Source organism: Scyliorhinus torazame, chromosome 4, assembly GCF_047496885.1.
Source record: "Scyliorhinus torazame isolate Kashiwa2021f chromosome 4, sScyTor2.1, whole genome shotgun sequence".
In the NCBI taxonomy this organism is placed as follows: domain Eukaryota; kingdom Metazoa; phylum Chordata; class Chondrichthyes; order Carcharhiniformes; family Scyliorhinidae; genus Scyliorhinus; species Scyliorhinus torazame.
In genome coordinates, this window is record NC_092710.1 from 232,530,110 (window position 1) to 232,550,838 (window position 20,729).

General features: G+C 43.8%; 2 protein-coding genes across 4 annotated transcripts in view; one reads left to right on the forward strand and one right to left on the reverse strand.

The window, feature by feature from the left end:
• rwdd1 (RWD domain containing 1) overlaps nt 1-5,484 on the forward strand; it is a 36,807-nt gene extending 31,323 nt beyond the window's left edge. For both annotated transcript variants that reach the window (XM_072499445.1, XM_072499446.1), the window contains one exon: nt 5,088-5,484. In XM_072499445.1, coding sequence (XP_072355546.1) covers nt 5,088-5,197 — 110 coding nt within the window. In that variant the 3' untranslated portion in view covers nt 5,198-5,484. The remainder of the gene's footprint in view (nt 1-5,087) is intronic.
• A 5,389-nt stretch (nt 5,485-10,873) lies between these two features.
• LOC140410811 (amine sulfotransferase-like) overlaps nt 10,874-20,729 on the reverse strand; it is a 30,429-nt gene continuing 20,573 nt past the window's right edge. For both annotated transcript variants that reach the window (XM_072499442.1, XM_072499443.1), the window contains exons 4-6: nt 15,866-15,960; nt 12,225-12,405; nt 10,874-11,749 (exon numbers count right to left, since the gene is read on the reverse strand). In XM_072499442.1, coding sequence (XP_072355543.1) covers nt 11,631-11,749; nt 12,225-12,405; nt 15,866-15,960 — 395 coding nt within the window. In that variant the 3' untranslated portion in view covers nt 10,874-11,630. The remainder of the gene's footprint in view (nt 11,750-12,224; nt 12,406-15,865; nt 15,961-20,729) is intronic.

Here is a 20,729-nt window from a genome sequence, read left to right on the forward strand (position 1 = left end):
CACAGGCAGTGCATTCCATGCCCCCACGACTCTCTGGGTAAAGAACCTACCTCTGACATCCCCTCCTATATCTTCCACCATTCACCTTAAATTTATGTCCCCTTGTAATGGTTTGTTCCACCCGAGGAAAAAGTCTCTGACTGTCGACTCTATCTATTCCCCTGATCATCTTATTAACCTCTATCAAGTCGCCCCTCATCCTTCTCCGTTCTAATGAGAAAAGGCCTAGCACCCTCAACCTTTCCTCGTAAGACCTACTCGCCATTCCAGGCAACATCCTGGTAAATCTCCTTTGCACCTTTTCCAAAGCTTCCACATCCTTCCTAAAATGAGGCGACCGGAACGGCACACAGTATTTACCAAGGTTTTGTACAGCTGCATCATCACCTCACGGCTCTTAAATTCAATCTCTCTGCTAATGAACGCTAGCACACCATAGGCCTTCTTCCCAGCTCTATCCACTTGAGTGGCAACTTTCAAAGATGTATAAACATAGACCCCAAGATCTCTCTGCTCCTCCACATTGCCAAGAACCCTACCGTTAACCCTATATTCCGCATTCATATTTGTCCTTCCAAAATGGACAACCTCACACTTTTCAGGGTTAAATTCCATCTGCCACTTCTCAGCCCAGCTCTGCATCCTATCTATGTCTCTTTGCAGCCGACAACAGCCCTCCTCACTATCCACAACTCCACCAATCTTCGTATCGTCTGCAAATTTACTGACCCACCCTTCAACTCCCTCATCCAAGTCATTAATGAAAATCACAAACAGCAGAAGACCCAGAACTGATCCCTGCGGTACGCCTCTGGTAACTGGGATCCAGACTGAATATTTGCCATCCACCACCACTCTGACCTCTTATCGGTTAGCCAGTTCGTTATGCAACTGCCAAATTTTCCACTATCCCATGCCTCCTTACTTTCTGCACAAGCCTACCATGGGGAAACTTATCAAATGCCTAACTAAAATCCATGTACACTACATCCACTGCTTTACCTTCATCCACATGCTTGGTCACCTCCTCAAAGAATTCATAAGACTTGTGAGGCAAGACCTATCCCTCACACATACGTGCTGACTATCCCTAATCAAGCAGTGTCTTTCCAGATGCTCAGAAATCCTATCCCTCAGTACCCTTTCCATTACTTTGTCTACCACCGAAGTAAGACTAACTGGCCTGTAATTCCTAAGGTTATCCCTATTCCCTTTTTTTGAAAAGGGGCACGACATTCGCCACTCTCAAATCCCCTGGTACCACCCCTGTTGACAGTGAGGACCAAAAGATCATTGCCAACGGCTCTGCGATTTCTTCTCTTGCTTCCCAAAAAATCCTTGGATATATCCCGTCAGGCCCGAGGGACTTGTCTATCCTCAAGTTTTTTTTAAATGCCCAACACATCTTCCTTCCTAACAAGTATCTCCTCAAGCTTACCAGTCTGTTTCACACTGTCCTCTCCAACAATATGGCCCCTCATTCGTAAATACTGAAGATAAGTACTCGTTAAAGACCTCTCCTATCTCTTCAGACTCAATACACAATCTCACGCTACTGTCCTTGATCGGACCTACCCTCGCTCTAGTCATTCTCATATTTCTCACATGTGTAAAAGGCCTTGGGGTTTTCCTTGATCCTACCCGCCAAAGATTTTTCATGCCCTCTCTTAGCTCTCCTAATCCCTTTCTTCAGTTCCCTCCTGGCTATCTTGTATCCCTCCAGCATCCTGTCTGAACCTTGTTTCCTCAGCCTTACATAAGTATCCTTCTTCCTCTTAACAATACATTCAACCTCTCTTGTCAACCATGGTTCCTTCACTCGACCATCTCTTCCCTGCCTGACATGGACATGCATATCAAGGACACGTAGTATCTGTTCCGTGAACAAGTTCCACATTTCAATTGTGTCCTTCCCTGACAGCCTATGTTCCCAACTTATGCACTTCAGTTCTTGTCTGACAGCATCGTATTTACCCTTCCCCCAATTGTAAACCTTGCCCTGTTGCACGCACCTATCCCTCTCCATTATTAAAGTGAAAGTCACAGAATTGTGGTCACTATCTCCAAAATGCTCCCCCACTAACAAATCTATCACTTGCCCTGGTTCATTACTAAGTACCAAATCCAATATGGCCTACCCTCTGGTCGGACAATCTACATACTGTGTTAGAAAAGCTTCCTGGACACACTGCACAAACACCACCCCATCCAAACTATTCGATCAAAAGAGTTTCCACTCAATGTTTGGGAAATTGAAGTCACCCATGACTACTACCCTGTGACTTCTGCACCTTTCCAAAATCTGTTTCCCAATCTGTTCCTCCACATCTCTGCTGCTATTGGGGGGGCCTATAGAAAACTCCCAACAAGGTGACTGCTCCTTTCCTATTTCTGACTTCAACCCATACTACCTCAGTAGGCAGATCCTCTTCAAACTGCCTTTCTGCAGCTGTTATACTATCTCTAATTAACAATGCAACCCCCCCCCCCCCCCACCTCTTTTACCACCCTCCCTAATCTTATTGAAACATCTATAACCAGGAACCTCCAACAACCATTTCTGCCCCTCTTCTATCCAAGTTTCCGTGATGGCCACCGCATCGTAGTCCCAAGTACCGATCCATGCCTTAAGTTCACCCACCTTATTCCTGATGCTTCTTGCGTTGAAGTATACACACTTCAACCCATCTCTGTGCCTGCAAGTACTCTCCTTTGTCAGTGTTACCTTCCCCACTCCCTCACTACACGCTTTGACGTCCTGAACATCGGCTACCTTAGTTGCTGGACTACAAATCCGGTTCCCATTCCCCTGCCAAATTAGTTTAACCCTCCCGAAGAGTACTAGAAAACCTCCCTCCCAGGATATTGGTGCCCCTCTGGTTCGGATGCAACCCGTCCTGCTTGTCCAGATCCCACCTTCCCCAGAATGCGCTCCAATTTTCCAAATACCTAAAGCCCTCCCTCCTACACCATCCCTGCAGCCACGTGTTCAACTGCACTCTCTCTCCCTATTCCTAGCCTCGCTATCACGTGGCACCGGCAACAAACCAGAGATGACAGCTCTGTCTGTCCTGGCTTTTAACTTCCAGCCTAACTCCCTAAACTCGTTTATTACATCCACATCCCTTTTCCTACCTACGTCGTTGGTACCAATGTGCACCACGACTTCTGGCTGCTCCCCCTCCCCCAAAAGGATCCTGAAGACACGATCCGAGACATCCCTGGCCCTGGCACCCGGGAGGCAACATACCTTCCGGAAGTCTCGCTCGCGACCACAGAATCTCCTATCTATTCCCCTAACCATTGAGTCTCCTATCACTATGGCTTTTCTATTCTTCCCCCTTCCCATCTGAGCCCCAGAGCCAGACTCCGTGTGAGAGATAGGACATTTGGGCCTACCCCCGGTGGGTAATTCCCCCCCATCCCCAACAGCATCCAAAACGGTATACTTGTTTTGAAGGGGAACGGCCACGAGGGATCCCTGCACTGTCTGCCCGTTTGTTTTCTTTCCCCTGACTGTAACCCAGCTACTCTTGTCCTGTACCTTGGGTGTGGTTACCTCCCTGCAACTTGTCTATTACCCCCTCTGCCTCCCGAATGATCCGAAGTTCATCCAGCTCCCAGTTCCCTAACACGGTCTCTAAGGAGCTGGAGTTGGGTGCACTTCCCGCAGGTATAGTCAGCGGGGATACCGGTGGTATCCCTCACCACCCATATCCTACAGGAGGAGCATGCAACTGCCCTAGCCTCCATCCCCTCTTACCTTACAGAATATAGCTGCCCTGTGGGCCAACTGGAACTCCGCCCTCCGACTCTGCTCCCAGTCAGCTGCCCCTGTAAACTCCCGGCTCCCATCACGCTCTTTGAGGAAATGTAGGAAATGAAATGGAAGGAGCACCTTACTCCCTCCTCACCTAACTCCCTTAGTCACCAAACTCACTATAGCACTCAAATGCACCCAGATTCAGCACTCCCATCAGTCACCAAACTCTCATTATAGCACTCAAATGCCAATTTCAGCACTCCTCAGTCACTAAACTCTCACTATAGCACTCAAATGCACCCAAATTCAGCACTCAGTGCAAACAAAGTCTGCACTGTATCTGGCTCAACTTTATACTGTGAATCTAGCCTCTGAAAACTGGCTTAATCCAATTAACTAATTAACAAGCTCCAGCTGCAAGTAGCTACAAGTAGAACCTTTGTTTAAAGCTGATTGAAAATCCACCTTCTTCTAAACCAAACAGCAACTTTTAAGTTAATTAACTAAATAAAAGAAAGACTAGACTTTAGATAAAAATGAACCCTTATTATCCCTCAGTCACCAAACTCTCACTATAGCACTCAAATGCACCCAAATTCAGCACTCAGTGCAAACAAAGTCTGCACTGTATCTGGCTCAACTTTATACTGTGAATCTAGCCTCTGAAAACTGGCTTAATCCAATTAACTAATTAACAAGCTCCAGCTGCAAGTAGCTACAAGTAGAACCTTTGTTTAAAGCTGATTGAAAATCCACCTTCTTCTAAACCAAACAGCAACTTTTAAGTTAATTAACTAAATAAAAGAAAGACTAGACTTTAGATAAAAATGAACCCTTCTTATCCCTCAGTCACCAAACTCTCACTATAGCACTCAAATGCACCTAATTTCAGCACTCAGTACAAACCATTCAGCACTCAGTGCAAACATTCAGCATATACCCATATATTTTGACTTGGTACCTTTATTATGCTAAAAGGGTTTGAACTTTGAAATTGGCATGGCAGTGTAAAGATTTGTGTGTACCAATTGTCTCTGTATGTGTGTGCATGGCAGGGGAAGAATTCTAATCTTGTAGTTTTCCAGTCACCAGGCAAGCCATGTTTTGCCTTTAAATCAAAGTATTCTAATTGGAGCAAGGCAGGTACGGACTCTGCCATTCTGATACTTTATAATGACAGAACAAGTGACACGATTTTAAAATGATGCTTGGTTAACTGGACATAAATCAGTGTTCTATATGAAATCATTACCAAAATATTACTGTTTTGTGTGTTTATGTGATTGGATTGTGACTAAAACTGTTCGATCTCTATTTACAACAGGTAACAATGTGGAAGTTGATGAATCTCTGTTCCAAGATATGGATGATTTAGAATTAGATGATGATGATGACCCAGATTATAATCCTGATTTGGGGAGTGAAGAAGACTAAGTACCTAAAAAAAATAAAATTATTTTGTGAAAAGTATCATTCACAATGGCAGAATTTGTATATGTCAGTGAGTGAGGATGAAGCCACAGCATCTGTGACTTTTTATATTGCAACTATCAAGCAGTGGTCATAAAATATGGACTTTTAAAAATTTTGTGCCCTTGCATATGCTTCTATAACTGTGTTCGATAAATTTTCTCCAGAAGTAAAACTATTTTGGATGTAATCAGAAATGATTTGTTTGAAATGTTTTCCTTTTCATAAATAGTCAGTTCATTTCCTCCTCATGATGCCTTGAGCTAATTTATTACCTGTCTTAAGTTTTATCAGCAAATTGAGGCTACTGGAATATTGCCATAACCTTGCCATTATTTCAGTAATATGTTTTTATTAGACATCCTTAAATATAGTACGGTAATAATTTTTATCAATTGCAATCATATAAGTTAAACAACTCGCGTAATAAAAACGGAACATGCTGGAAGTATTCGGGTATAGCAGCTTTTGTAGAGACAGAAGCAGAGTCAATTGCCTGGGGAGTTCATCTGAAACTACAAAATAAATCTCAAACTTCTGATGATTCCGAATGTCTTGCACTAATCGGTACCCAGAAAAGGTTAGAAGAATTGAAATCACTTCTAACTTTGGGATGACTACAGTACAGACCCACCATGCTCTACCCACTGACTGACCCTCACCCAGACTACCGCTCCTTATACCCAACTATCCACTCCAACCCCACATGACCACCTCCCCCGCTGTCTGCCCCTTCACCCTGACACCCAATCTTGCCCACTTATCCCTGGCTTCTCAAAGTGGCTGCACCTTTAAACGTGCCTGCTTTGTGTCAGCTTGTGCCATAACAAAGGGGGCATGACTTCCTTCCCTCTGAATCTGCTACCTTCGGCACAGGGCCTCGAGATACTTGCTGCACTACACTGTTCTCATCTGGCCTCAGTCGGAAGACCAGAAGACAAAGGACCGGCTTCATTGCCAGCTAAGTAGGAGTGGCATGGCAACTCATTTCAGATTGTCACTCCATGGAAGATTCAGGCCAGTGTTTCAAGTCAAATGTTAATGCTATTCTTTACCAATTCTGCCAGACCTCCTGAATATTTCTAGCATTTTTTTGTTTTATTTCTGGTTTCCAGCAGTATTAAGTAGCTCCCATCTGAAGTCATAGAAATCCTAAAAGATTACAGCACAGAGCAAAGCTATTTGGCCCATCATATCTGCCCCAGTTGACAAGTAGCCATTCCACTGATCCCACCTTCCAGCTCTTAGTCTGTACCCTTTTAGGTCATGGCATTTCAAATACATATCAAAATACTTCATAAATGTTACAAGGGTTTCTGCCTTTACTAACCTTTTGGATAGTGATTTCCAGATCCTCATCTTCTGGACAAAATGGTTTCTCCCTGATTCCCCTATAAACATTCTACCTCTTACCCTCCATCTATGACCCTGATTAAAGTCGCCACAGTCCCAGATGACCATAGGGTGCTTTCTCCTTTGAGGGGGAAAGCTGACTGGTGGTGGTTTAACCTGAAGATCACCACACCTCAGGCGAGGAGTAAGGTTGAGAAGGCGGGCTTTCATAAATAGCCCCTGATTAATGACCCCTGAACCAAGGAGACGTAGGGCCCTTCTATCTAATCCCCTGATGATTTTATGTCTTTCAGTTTGGTTTCCTTTCAACCTCCTCTGTTCCAAAGAAACAGCCCTTGTCTATCCAATCATTCCTCATAATTAAAGTTCTCCATCCAGTTCAGACAACATCCTTGTATATCTGTTCTGTACTGTCTCCTGAAACCAAATCCTTCCTCGAGTATGGTGACCAGAACTGCATGCAGCACTCCATTGTGGTTGAACTAGTATTTATGATGTAACCTTTTATACTCTATGCCTTGGCTAATAAAGGACAAATATCTTGTAAGCTATCTTGACCTAATCTACCTGTACAGCCACTTTTGATAATCTGTGGACGTGCTGTTTGTCTACACTTTCAAAAGTATGCAATAATTTATTGTGTATGCCTTTGTCTTGTTTGCCCTCCCCATTTGCATTGCTGCACACTGTGGTGGATTGACCTCCATTTGTCATTGTTCCAAACTTCCTGACTATTCCTTGATATCTTCTTGCATTGCATATGATGTGTGGCATACAAGCAGGTCATTCAGCCCAACTAGTACATGTGATGTTTATGCTGCACTCCAGCCATCTCCCATCTTTTATCAAGATTTACCATCATAACCATCCATTCCCTGCTCCCTCATGCACTTGTCAAGCTTCCCTTAAATGCATCGATCACTTCAACCAAGTAGCGAGTTTCATATTCTCACCCACCTTTGGGTGAAGAAGTTTCTTCTGAAGTCCCTTTTGGATTTCTTGGTGACCGTCTTGCATTAATGGCCTCTAGTTATGCTCTACCCCACAAGAGAAAACATTCTCTCTGTAGCCACTCTTTCAAAAAAAAACTTGTATAATTTTAAAGACCTCTATTAGGTCACTCCTCAGCGCCTCTTTTTTTTAATCCAAAAGAAACTAGACCCAAATTTGTGAATCCTTTCCTGATACGTATATCCACATATTTCTGGTATCATCCATGCAAATCTGCCCAGCAACCTCTCCGCTGCATCTGTATCCTTTTCATAATATGGTGACTTGAACTGCATAGATTACTCTGGTGTGGGTTAACCATGGTCTGAAGCAGATTGAGCGTAATCTCTTTACTTTTCTATTTGTATTCCCTTAGAAATGAAGCTTCATGCTTGGTTTCTTTTTTTTTAATGGGCTTGCTAACCAACTTTTAATGATTGATGTATTTGTATTCTTGGATCCATTTGTTCCTCTACCCCACCTAGGCTTACACCTTCCAAGTGATTGGTGACCGTCCTATCCTTCCGATCAAAATGTACTACCTCACATTTATCTGTGTTGAACTTCATTTGCTAATTATTTTCTCATCCTGCAAACTTATTAATATCTTGTAATTTGATTATCCTTCACATCCACAAATTTAGAAGTTGTGTTTTTGATTTCAAAGTCCAAATCGTTAATGTTTTAGAACAGCAGTAGTGTCAGCAGATCCTACCTGCTGCCAAGCTGAATAACTATCCTTTACTTCCACTCTCTGCTTGCTGTCTTGAAACCAGCTGGCAAACCACTTGTCCCCTGACTCCAAATTCTCTAACTTTGTTCTTATCAAAGGCCTTTTGAAAATCCACATAAATTGCATCGACTGCATTACCATTGTTTATGCTATGTTGCCTCCTCAAAAAGTTCAATTGGTCAAGCAATATTTTCTCTTTATAAATCCAAGCCATTTGTTATACATCTCATTTTCTTTCATTCTCTCCTTTAGTAAGGATTTAATTATTTTCCCTACCAGTGATGTAAAGCTGACTGGTTTATTCTTCCCTGGGCATGTTCTCTCCCCGCTTCTTGAATATAGGAATTCCATTTCTTATTCATTATTGGATTGCAAGCCAAATAAATTCTGATCAATTTGAAGTTGATGTTTTATTTTATTAAGCATTGAATAATTGTTAACATTCTGTAGGAATTGCTTGCTATGTAAATATTTTTTCTATGGCATTCTTGACACAATTCATCCTGGATAACAAGAAATACATGTTTATTGTCAGAAACGTTAAGTCCTTGAAATAAATTCCTAAAATTATTTTAAAAACTATTCAATGGATCAGCTGTGGAGGAGGGTTAGGGCTATGATTAAAGAAGAATACACAGAATAACTAAATTCTAATGAGTAATAAGTCACAAGAGATGGACATGTCATCTGTGGTTAACTACAAAGGCTAAAGATGGTGTCAAACTTAAAGAAAAATAATAAATTTGTGCAAAGCTCAGTGGAAGGTCAGAAGATTGAGCAGGATGTAAGGAATAGCAAAGGATGACTAAAAGATTAATTAAGGACGGGGCAGCATGGTGGCGCAGTGGTTAGCACTGCTGCCTCACGGTACCGAGGTCCCAGGTTTGATCCCGGCTCTGGGTCACTGTCCGTGTGGAGTTTGCACGTTCTCCCTGTGTTTGTGAGGGTTTAGCCCCCACAACCCAAAGATGTGCAGGGTAGGTGGATTGGCCACATTAAATTGGGCACTTGGATAAGTTCAAGGTAATTAGGCAGAGCCAACATGGTTTTAAGAAAGGGAAATCATGTTTAATCAACTTATTGGGATTCTTTGACAAAGTAACTTGCTGCTGATAGAGGGAAACTGGTGGATGTACTGCGCAGAAATTTTTAGAAGGTGTTTGATAAAGTGCCATATTAAATATTGTGGAAAATAAGAGCTCATGGTATTTGGGCTAATGTTGGTATGGATAGGAGATTGGCTGGCGAACAGGAAACAGTAGGCATAAATGGGTCTTTTTCAGGTTGACGAGGTGTAATGAGTGGCGTGCCGCAAGGATCTGTGCTGGAACTTCAACTTTGCAATTTATATAAATGACTTCAATGAAGCAATTGAAGGGGTGGTTGACGAATTTGCTGATGGTACGAAGATAGGTAGGAAAATAAGCTGTGAGGAGGACATAAAAGAGGCTACAAAAAGGTATAGATAGGTTAAGGGTGTGGGTAAAAATCTGGCAAATGGGAAAATAATGTGGGAAAATGTGCACTTATCCATTTTGGCAGGAAGAATAAAAGAGACATCTAAATGGTGAGAGATTGCAGAGCAGAGGGTTCTTGGTGTCTTGGGGTATGAATCATAAAAGGTTAGTATGCAGGTACAGCAAGTAATTAGAAAAGCTAATAGAAAATGTAAGGGTAATTGAATGCAAATGTAGGGAGGCTATGCTTCAGTTATGCAGAGCACAAGTGAGACCACATCTGGAATACTGTGTACAGTATTGGCCTACTTATTTAAGGATATAAATGCATTGGAAGCAGTTCAGAGAACATTTACTAGACTAATACATTGAATAGGAGGGCTGTGTTATGAGGAAAGATTGGACAGATGAGGCCTGTATCTGCTGGAGTTCAAAAGAGTAAGCGGCATTTGGCAGGCTCGATGTGGAGAGGATGTTTCCTCTTGTGGGAGAATCCAAAACTAGGGGTCACAGCTGAAGGGGTAGACCATTTAAAATGGCAAAATGTTTTTGTCTGAGGGTTGAGAGTCTTTGGAACTCTCTTCCTGAAAGGGAAGCAGATTGTTTGTGGGACAGCACAATGATTAGCACTGTTGCTTCAGAGCGACAGAGTTCCAGGTTTGATTCCCGGCTTGGATCACTGTCTGTGTGGAGTCTGCACGTTCTCCCATGTCTGCGTGGGTTTCCTCCGGGTGCTCCGGTTTCCTCCCCCAAGTCCCGAAAGATGTGCTGTTAGGTGAATTAGACATTCTAAATTCTCCCTCTGTGTACCTGAATAGGTGCCGGAATGTGGCGACTAGGGTACTTTCGCAGTAACTTCATTGAAGTGTTAATGTAAGCCTACTTGTGACAATAATAAAGATTATTAGATTATTAATAAATATTTTGAAGTCAAAGGTGGATAGATTCTTGGTAAGCAAGAGGGTGAAAGCTTATGGGGATATGTGGGATGCAGAGTTGAGGTTACTTTCAGATCAGTCACAATCTTATTTAATGGTGGAGCAGGCTCAACTACTGCTCCTTCTTCGTATATTAAGAAATTCAGTTGTCTAAACGGTGAGAATCATGTTTTTGCAGATTTTTCCATTTGTTTATTGTGATCTCGAGCATTACATTTTGTGCAGGTACAGGTGTATCTTTGTACACTTTTACGAAGCTATTATACATATGGATGGACATTCATACATAGACTTTCTGCAGTTATCTTGCATCAATTTATACATTCCCTCAAAAGGCCATTACATACACATCTCTATCTCTGGCAGACTGCTTTGAAAGAACTGGGACTCAGAGGGGTGGCAAGTTTGAAGTAATTACGTAGGTATCTTCAGTATTTGGCACAGTGAATAGTTGGATTGTTATAATATCTGAATTTGAGCACATACCTATTAGTATTGATGTATAGTTCTTGGCTCACTATTGGCAGCAATTTCTTTTGTCATTAATTGTTGCTCAAAATAAACATGGCAGCCGAGATACTCTTATACATTGGTAAGTTTTTCCAGTGGATTATCACTATTTTGTAAATACTACTTTAAGTAAATGTGGACCTCGAATAACCTTTCCATATTGTAAAAAACAACTGTTCATAATTATTTCCGTGTTTTTGGCAGGTCAACTAGGTTTTTTCTAAACCGTGCTCAAACAATTTTCTACTGGAACAAATTGTCCTGATAACATTTTGTAGAATGAATTGCAGACCTGTTGTAATGAATTAAGAATGAACAATTGTGAAATAAGTTTGTATAATTGTTACAGAATCTTCCATGAAGTCAAAAAACACTTTGCAATGAATGCTCAGTGTTCATTGCTGTAGAAAACGCTTTTAGTCGCTAATTTCCCAGGTGTACTTGAGTGGGACGTTTTTCATTTCCTCCTCGAATATTCTATCAAACATCTCATTTTCGGCCACTGTGAAATGATGTTTCCAGTCTCCCACCGTCCCTAAAGAAAGTATAAGAGATGGTAAGTTAGGCAATGGACAAGAATGGACTAAATGCTAATAAGCACTCTACGGTTGTTAGATTTCCGTTATAGCCATCTTCTGAAGCCAGTCCTGGACAACTTTGGGCCACAAACTTATCCATGTCCGATTATTGATATTTTGTAACCGTTGATGGGAAGGTTTGTTCATCGGTGATGTGATCAGATTGTCAGTTTTGACCTGCAACTCTAGGACAGTACAAGATAAACGTTGTTCACTGAAAATTTTGAAAAGAGTCTCCTATTGCATTTCTTAATGCTACTTCTAGAGCTGGTGAATATCTGGGATGATTCACTTTACTCCTCACTACTTTGGAATGCCCAAGCCACAACAAGAAAATGGCCATAATTTTTTTTTTTTTAAATGGTAAACTTGGAGGCCTTTTAATGGTAGTTGGATATAATTAATCAATTTGATAAAGAGCTAAATGTATACCTTTTCTCATAAATCTCGCAACTGAATTATTGAAGATAGGAAATCCTACATTTTCATAGTTTGATTTTGGGTTTGACTTCATATTCTTAAAGGTAGAGCGCTCCACAATTGTGTCAACACGTTTGTTATCCAAAGACCTTCCAAGAAAATTGCTGAATTTCAGTACTGCCACTCTCAGATCCTAGATTACAAGAACATTCATAATTAGTATTCCATTGTGTGCATGAAAGAGAACTGGAAGTGAATAGCTCACCTCTTGACTTCCTAAAGCCTGCACACCACCTACAAGGCACAAGTCAAGAGTACAGTATAATACTCTCCACTTGCCTGAATGAGTGAGTGCAGGTTCAACAAAACTCAAGAAGCTCAACACCAGGACAAAGCCTTCTTGATTAGCAATCCATCTATCACCTTAAACATTCATTCCCTTCAGACCTATGAAATGGACTGAAAATCGCTTATTGTCACAAGTCGGCTTCAATGAAGTTACTGTGAAAAGCCCCTAGTCGCCACATTCCGGCGCCTGTTCGGGGAGGCTGGTACGGGAATTGAACCGTGCTGCGGGTCTGCTTTAAAAGCCGGCGATTTAGCCCAGTGTACTAAACCAACCTATGCACAGAGCAGCAGCCTAAACCATATTCAAGATGTGCTGTAGCAACTGATCAACTAGAAGGACGAGGGCGGCAGTTGCCTGGGAACATCACCACCTGGAAGTTCCCCTCCCAAGTCACATATCATCCTGACTTGGAGCTATATCACTATTCCTTTGCTATTGCTGGCCTAGGCGGTGATGCACACATCCTGCGAATGAATAAAAAATCATAGAATTTACAGTGCAGGAGGAGGCCATTCGGCCCAACGAGTCTGCACCGGCCCTTGGAAAGAGCACCCTATTTAGGCCCACACCTCCACCTTATCCCAGTAACCCCACCTAACCCGCACATCTTTGGACTGTGGGAGGAAACCGGAGCATCTGGAGGAAACCCACGCAGACACGGAGAACGTGCAGACCAGATCCGCACAGACAGTGACCCAAGCCAGGAATCGAACCTGGAGCTGCGAAGCAACAGTGCTAACCACTGTGCTACGCACAAAAATGATTGACTAAACCTTTGAAAGCAATGAGTTATAGCTGATACCTTCACAACCCTGAATCTTGCTGGTGTATTTTAATAAAGCAGGTCATTATGTATTAAAGATGTCAATGGGTTCTTAATGGGAACAGTGTGTTGCATTTTACAGATGTAGAAGACTTGTGCTTTCTCCCAGGTACAGGTAAATATAATGCAACTGGAAGACACAAGTTCTAGAAAATGAAATTAGACAAAATGATGAGATAAACTAAGCATTGATTGAAAAAAGCAGATCTGTTTCTAGATCCCTACAGGAATGGTAGGGTTGGAGATGGCTGGTGGTAATGAAGTGGAGATTCTATGATGACAACACAAAATGTAAGCCTGTACTAAAGCAATGGTGCAAACATCTTGAGTGTAGAAGCGTTTAATAGCCTTTACACTAAGCCTATATTAAAATCAGAAGTTTGTTAAATCATTCCATCAACATATATTAACTAGGCTAATAACGCTGGTTTAAAAAGTACATCTTTGATGCCCATTAGATATCCCAAAATGATTTGTAATTAGGTGGTATACTTTTGCCATCCAGTTACTGCTATCATTCAGGAAAATAGGATAGCCAGTTTGTGTTGGCTTAGCCACAGTAAGGATCCAAGCAGCCAGGTGATCTATTGTGATGATGTTTGGTTGAGGGATAAATGTTGATCTGAACATGGAGAATTCCTCACCTCTCTGAATAGTGCCATGGGATCTTACAGCCTTACCTAACAAATCAGATGGGAATAAAAACAGAAAACACTGGAAAACTCAGCAGGTCTGGCAGCAACTTGGGAGAGAGAATCCACAGTATTTTGCTTTTAAATCAGATGGGACTTTGATGCAATGTTCCATCGAAAAGCAATACAAATATTGCAACAAGTTGCATCTTTACAGAAACTTGAGAAGAATGTTGCAAGACACTTCAGTTGGGTGCTAAGATTATAGAGGTTTACAACATAGGAGCTGCTTCAGCCCATTATGCTGATGGGCAGCACAATGGCACAGTGGTTAGCATTGTTGCCTCACAGCGCCAGGGACCCATGTTTGATTCCTACCTTCGGTGACTGGAGTTTGTACATTCTCCCCAGGTCTGCGTGAGTTTCCTCCGGATGGATGGATAATAGACCATTGACATAATCAGAGGATGTAATAATAATATTTATTAGTGTCACAAGTAGGCTTACATTAACACTGCAATGTAGTTACTGTGAAATTGTTGGTGACTTTGGCCAGAATAATGCAAATAGTTAATTCTCCTTCATCCACAATGTTATTGGTAGTTTTAAACTTCACATGGCCACTGCTGTTGTGAAATATGCTTAAGGTTCTTTTCAGATTCAAATAGGCACAGTACTTTAAATCAAAATGCACCAAATGTCATCAAGTGTTGGTGGGCAAGGTTCACACAAACAAAATTTAATTCTCTGGGGTGATAGTCAAATGACTATTCATACGACTTGTAACAATAACTTGTATTTATACAACAAACATAAAGTACAAGTACGAGATCTCGCATCTGGGAAGCTTGGGGCAGGTGTGTGCCGGATCTGGTCTGGGGATTTTATGAATTTTGGGTCATTTAGGCCGAGCATGTACTTAGAATGTATAAGTATAAGGAATAACGGATTTATTCAAATTGCTACTCAGGGCGCCAGCTTCAAGTGTAGTCTGTTTTTGGGTCCTTCCGGAATTTGAAATGCCAGGTAAAGGGTCTGGTACTTGTAGTAAAATATCCAAAGGCATTTCATAACAGCATTATTTTTTTTTTAAATTGAGGTTATGGAGGTATTAGGGCAGGTGAACAAAAGCTTGGTTAAAGAGTAGAAGGAATAATTTAAAGGAAAAAAGAGAGGTAGAGAAGTGCAGAGATTTTAGGAAGGAACTCCAGACCTTAGGGCCTTAAGAAACCAGGGGTAGAGCAGCGCAGATATCTTATATGGTTGTGGGGTTAGTGAAAATGACAAAGATAGGAGAGAGACCATGGTGATTTGAAAACAAGGAGGAGAATTTTAAAGTTTGCGATACTGAAACAGGAGCTAGTCTAGGGTAGTGAGCACAAAAGTATTGCGTGAAAGGAAATTTGGTGCATGTAAGGGCACAGGAACAGAATTTTGGATGACCAAGTTTTCAGAGTATGTGCGAGTCTGGCCAGGAGTGTGTTGGATTAGTCACAACACGCATAAGGGTTTCAGCATCAGATGAGTTGGTAGAGTTAGTGGATGGGGGCAGTGTGGAGGGGGTGTTGGGCGTGCTACAAGGGCAGAAATAGATTATCTTAGTGATGGTGCAAATATGTATTCAAAACTCATTTTTTAAATTTTACAGTACCCAATTCTTTTTTCTAATTAAGGGGCAATTTAGCATGGCCAACCAACCTACCCTACTCATCTTTGGGTTATGGGGGTGAAACCCATGCAGACACGGGAGAATGTGCAAACTCTGCACGGACAGTGACCCAGAGCCGGGATCGAACCTGGGTGCTCGGCGCGAAAATTCACCTTGGGGGCAAATATAAATGCAATTTACCTTGATCATCTCTTCATATGACTGGAACATAATGTTGAATTCATGTCTGTGATTGTACCAGTTCCAAACATGGTTAAACCAGCTGTCATAATCCACTATAATAAAAACAAAAGTTTGAAACCTTGACAGGACTGTTAAATGGATAAAATAATTGAGCTAAAGAAATATACTCTTTTTCAGAAATCCTTTTGAGGAATGAGATAACCCTACATTCTTTTCACTCTCCTCAGCTCCCACAATGGGCAGCCCTGAATTTACCTGTGTTGGGCGCACATGGCAGACGGGAGCAGAGAGGCTGCGTTTTCCACTACTGTCCGAGATCAAGCAAAAGGCATGCTATCCAGCCAGCGTGAAACACATCTGGACAAAGGCACTGCGAGGCTGGGGCGGATGGGTGTGTGCTAGGCACCGGGTCCAATGGGACTTGGCGGGTGGTTTGAAGGTGGCAGTATCAAACTGCTAGATGCACAGGGGAGGCTCTCCATAACGGCAGCAGCACCTGCTGGACTGCAATACAGCTGGGCAGTCAACTCCACTCTCCTTGAGGCAGTAAGTGCCAAATAGGATATCCTCATGCTGCAAGATGGCAAGAGGAAGCCATCGCACTAAACAAGGAAAGCTTGGGCAGAGGTAGCAACCAAGGTCAGTGGCATGATGTGGTGCTCCATCTGCGTGCAGAGCTAGGTTCTCCAGGCGTGAGAGCCAGAGCTTTAGAGGGAAGGTAAGAGTCCAGTGGACAAAAATTAGAATCCTTACAGAAGGAGGCCATTCGGCCCATCGTGCCTGCTCCAATCCTTTGAAAGAGCTCCCTATTCCTGTAGCCCCACCTAACCTTTTGGATACTAAGGGGCAATTTAGCATAACCAATCTACCTAACCTGCACAGCTTTGGACTTTTAGAGGAAACCCGCGCAGACACGGGGTGAAAGTGCAAACTCCACACAGGCAGTTACTCAAGTTTGAATCCAGATCCATGGCTCTGAAGCAGCAGTGCCACTGTGCTGCCCATTGTGGGAGATGCAGAGAGTGAAAAGAATGTAGGGTTGTCTCATTCCTCAAAAGGATTTCTGAAAAAAAGTGTCCCAGTGATTCAGCAATTACAAAGCCACAATGATGCCATTGATATCAGGCTTACCAGACTGTGTAGTAGACCATAAGACATAGGAGTGGAAGTAAGGCCATTCGGCCCATCGAGTCCACTCCACCATTCAATCATGGCTGATTTCAACTCCATTGACCCGCTCTCTCTCCCTTAATTCCTCGAGAAATCAAGAATTTATCAACTTCTGTCTTAAAGACACTCAATGTATGGACATTGACTGTGCAAAAAGTTATAGTTTTGACTATCTTGGGTTCTCAGATGAATCATCCTCCAGAGCCAGCCAGGATCCTCCAATGACAGCACGGTAGCATTGTGGGTAGCACAATTGCTTCACCGCTCCAGGGTCCCAGGTTCGATTCCGGCTTGGGTCACTGTCTGTGCGGAGTCTGCACATCCTCCCCGTGTGTGTGTGGGTTTCCTCCGGGTGCTCTGGTTTCCTCCCACAGTCCAAAGATGTGCAGGTTAGGTGGATTGGCCATGGTAAATTGCCCTTAGTGTCCAAAATTGCCCTTAGTGTTGGGTGGGGTTACTGGGTTATGGGGATAGGGTGGAGGTGTTAACCTTGGGTAGGGTGCTCTTTCCAAGAGCCTGTGCAGACTCGATGGGCCGAATGGCCTCCTTCTGCACTGTAAATTCTATCTATGACACCTGAGGAGGTGGTACGGAGGTGCCCTCTCTGCACAAATCACCAGCGCTGATACAGGCACATTGATGGGCAATAGTGCGCCAGCTCAGAGGGTAGTGCACAGTGGTGAAAGCACATCAGGCTCACATGAGGAGCTGGAGGAGGCAGAGAGTTCCCAGTGTTCCTGCATTCAGAGGACCATGTTGAGTCCGAGGCAGATGATGAGCTGGAGTCGTCCTTCAGCCGGTAGATGCTGGATGTCCAATGGGATGGACAGGGAGATCAGGCAGAGATCCCAGAGGGTCTATATGCCATTGAGGAAGCCATGTGAAGCATAAGCACTGCATTAATTCTGGGTAGAGTGCACATCCTCCTCCATTGAGAGAGTGGCGACTCTCATGGAGAAAAAGCTCCAGGAACAGAATCAGCGGTTCCTGGGGTTGCAATCGGACCTGCAAGCCCACACAGAGGCAACAACCTCAGGAGGTCACTGCCAACGTGAGAGATGGATGCTGAAACTAGTATCTCAGATAGGTGCCCAGCCATCAATTATAAACAGGGAGGTACAGGCATACCACAGACTGGCATGTGAGGTTTCCGTCGTCTTTGTGGGCTCCTCTCACATTATTCCAGATGGTGGCTGCAGCTCCTGTGCTCCTCTTGTCAGTCACCATATCATCTTCAGAGGCCACGATGACTGAAGAGTGCCCAGACATGTTGCTGTTTCCCGGACAGAGGATGACCAGCAAGGTCATCAGGGCGAGCAAGACAGCAATCTGCCTCAAATGCCGCTGTCTGCAAGGGCGGGGGGGGGGGGGGGGGGGGGGGCGACACACACAGAGGTGACACTCTTAAAAGTAAGTTTAAGGTACACTGAGTACAGGAAGGGTTTTTCAAAAGTGAGTTTCATAGAATAATAGAATTTACAGTGCAGGAGGCTGCCATTTGGCCCATCGAGTCTGCACCGGCCATTACAAAGAGCACCCGACTGAAGCCCACGTTTCTACCCTATCCCAGTAACCCCCACTTAACATTTTTTGGACACCCAAGGACAATTTAGCATGGCCAATCCACCTAACCCAGACATCTTTGGACTGTGGGAGGAAACCGAAGCACCCGGAGGAAACCCACGTTGGGAGAACGTGCAGGCACCGCACAGATAGTGACCCAAGCCAGAATCAAACCGGGTCCCTGGTGCTGCGAAGCAACAGTGCTAAATTTGGTGCATTTTTGTGCTATAGTGAGAGTTTGGTGACTGAGGGAGTATAAGGCTTCATTTTTATCTAAAGTCTAGTCTTTTATTTAGTTAATTAACTTAAAAGTTGCTGTTTGGTTTAGAAGAAGGTGAATTTTCAATCAACTTTAAACAAAGCTTCTACTTGTAGGCACTTGCAGCTGGAGCTTGTTAATTAGTTAATTGGATTAGGCCAGTTTTCAGAGGCTAGATTCACAGTATAAAAGTGATCCCCTACATTTTGCTGAATTTGGTGCATTTGAGTGCTATAGTGAGAGTTTGGTGACTGAGGGAGTGCTGAATTTGAGTGTGATAGTGAGAGTTTGGTGACTGAGGGAGTGCTGAATTTGGTGCATTTGAGTGCTATAGTGAGAGTTTGGTGACTGAGGGAGTGCTGAATTTGAGTGTGATAGTGAGAGTTTGGTGACTGAGGGAGTGCTGAATGTAGTGCATTTGAGTGCTATAGTGAGAGTTTGGTGACTGAGGGAGTTAGGTGAGGAGGGAGTAAGGTGCTCCTTTCATTTTGTTTCCAACATTTCCGCAAAGAGTAAGAAGAGAGCCAGGAGTTTACAGAGAGTGCAGCTGACTGGGAGCAGAGTCGGAGGGCGGAGATCCAGTTGGTCCACAGGGCAGCTATATTCTGTAAGGTAAGAGGGGATGGAGGCTAGGCCAGTTGCATGCTCCTCCTGTAGGATGTCGGTGGTGAGGGATACCACCGGTGTCCCCGCTGACTATACCTGCGGGAAGTGCACCCAACTCCAGCTCCTCAAAGACCGTGTTAGGGAACTGAAGCTGGATGAACTTCGGATCATCCGAGAGGCAGATGGGGTGATAGAGAAGAGTTACAGGGAGGTAACCACACCCAAGGTACAGGACACGGATATCTGGGTTACAGTCAGGGGGGGAAAAAAACCAGGCAGACAGTGCAGGGATCCCTCGTGGCCGTTCCCCTTCAAAACAAGTATACCGTTTTGGATGCTGTTGGGGGGGATGACCTACCGGGGGAAGGCCCTAGCGGCCAGGTCTCTGGCACTGAGTCTCGCTCTGGGGCTCAGAAGGGAAGGGGGGAGAATAGAAAAGCAATAGTTGTAGGAGATTCAATGGTTAGGGGAATAGATAGGAGATTCTGTGGTCGCGAGCGAGACTCCCGGAAGGTATGTTGCCTCCCGGGTGCCAGGGCCAGGGATGTCTCGGACCGTGTCTTCAGGATCCTTAAGGGGGCGGGGGGAGCAGCCAGAAGTCGTGCACATTGGTACCAATGACGTAGGTAGGAAAAGGGGTGTGGAGGTAATAAACGAGTTTAGGGAGTTAGGCTGGAAGTTAAAAGCCAGGACAGACAGAGTTGTCATCTCTGGTTTGTTGCCGGTGCCACGTGATAGCGAGGCTAGGAATAGGGAGAGAGTGCAGCTGAACACGTGACTGCAGGAATGGTGTAGGAGGGAGGGCTTCAGGTATTTGGATAATTGGAGCGCATTCTGGGGAAGGTGGGACCTGTACAAGCAGGACGGGTTGCATCTGAACCAGAGGGGCACCAATATCCTGGGAGGGAGGTTTTCTAGTACTCTTCGGGAGGGTTTAAACTAATTTGGCAGGGGAATGGGAACCGGATTTGTAGTCCAGCAACTAAGTTGCCGATATTCAGGACGCCAAAGCATGTAATGAGGCAGTGGGGAAGGGAACACTGACAAAGGAGAGTACTTGCAGGCACGGAGATGGGTTGAAGTGTGTATACTTCAACGCAAGAAGCATCAGTTATAAGGTGGGTGAACTTAAGGCATGGATCGGTACTTGGGACTACGATGTGGTGGCCATCACGGAAACTTGGATAGAAGAGGGGCAGAAATGGTCGTTGGAGGTCCCTGGTTATAGATGTTTCAATAAGATTAGGGAGGGTGGCAAAAGAG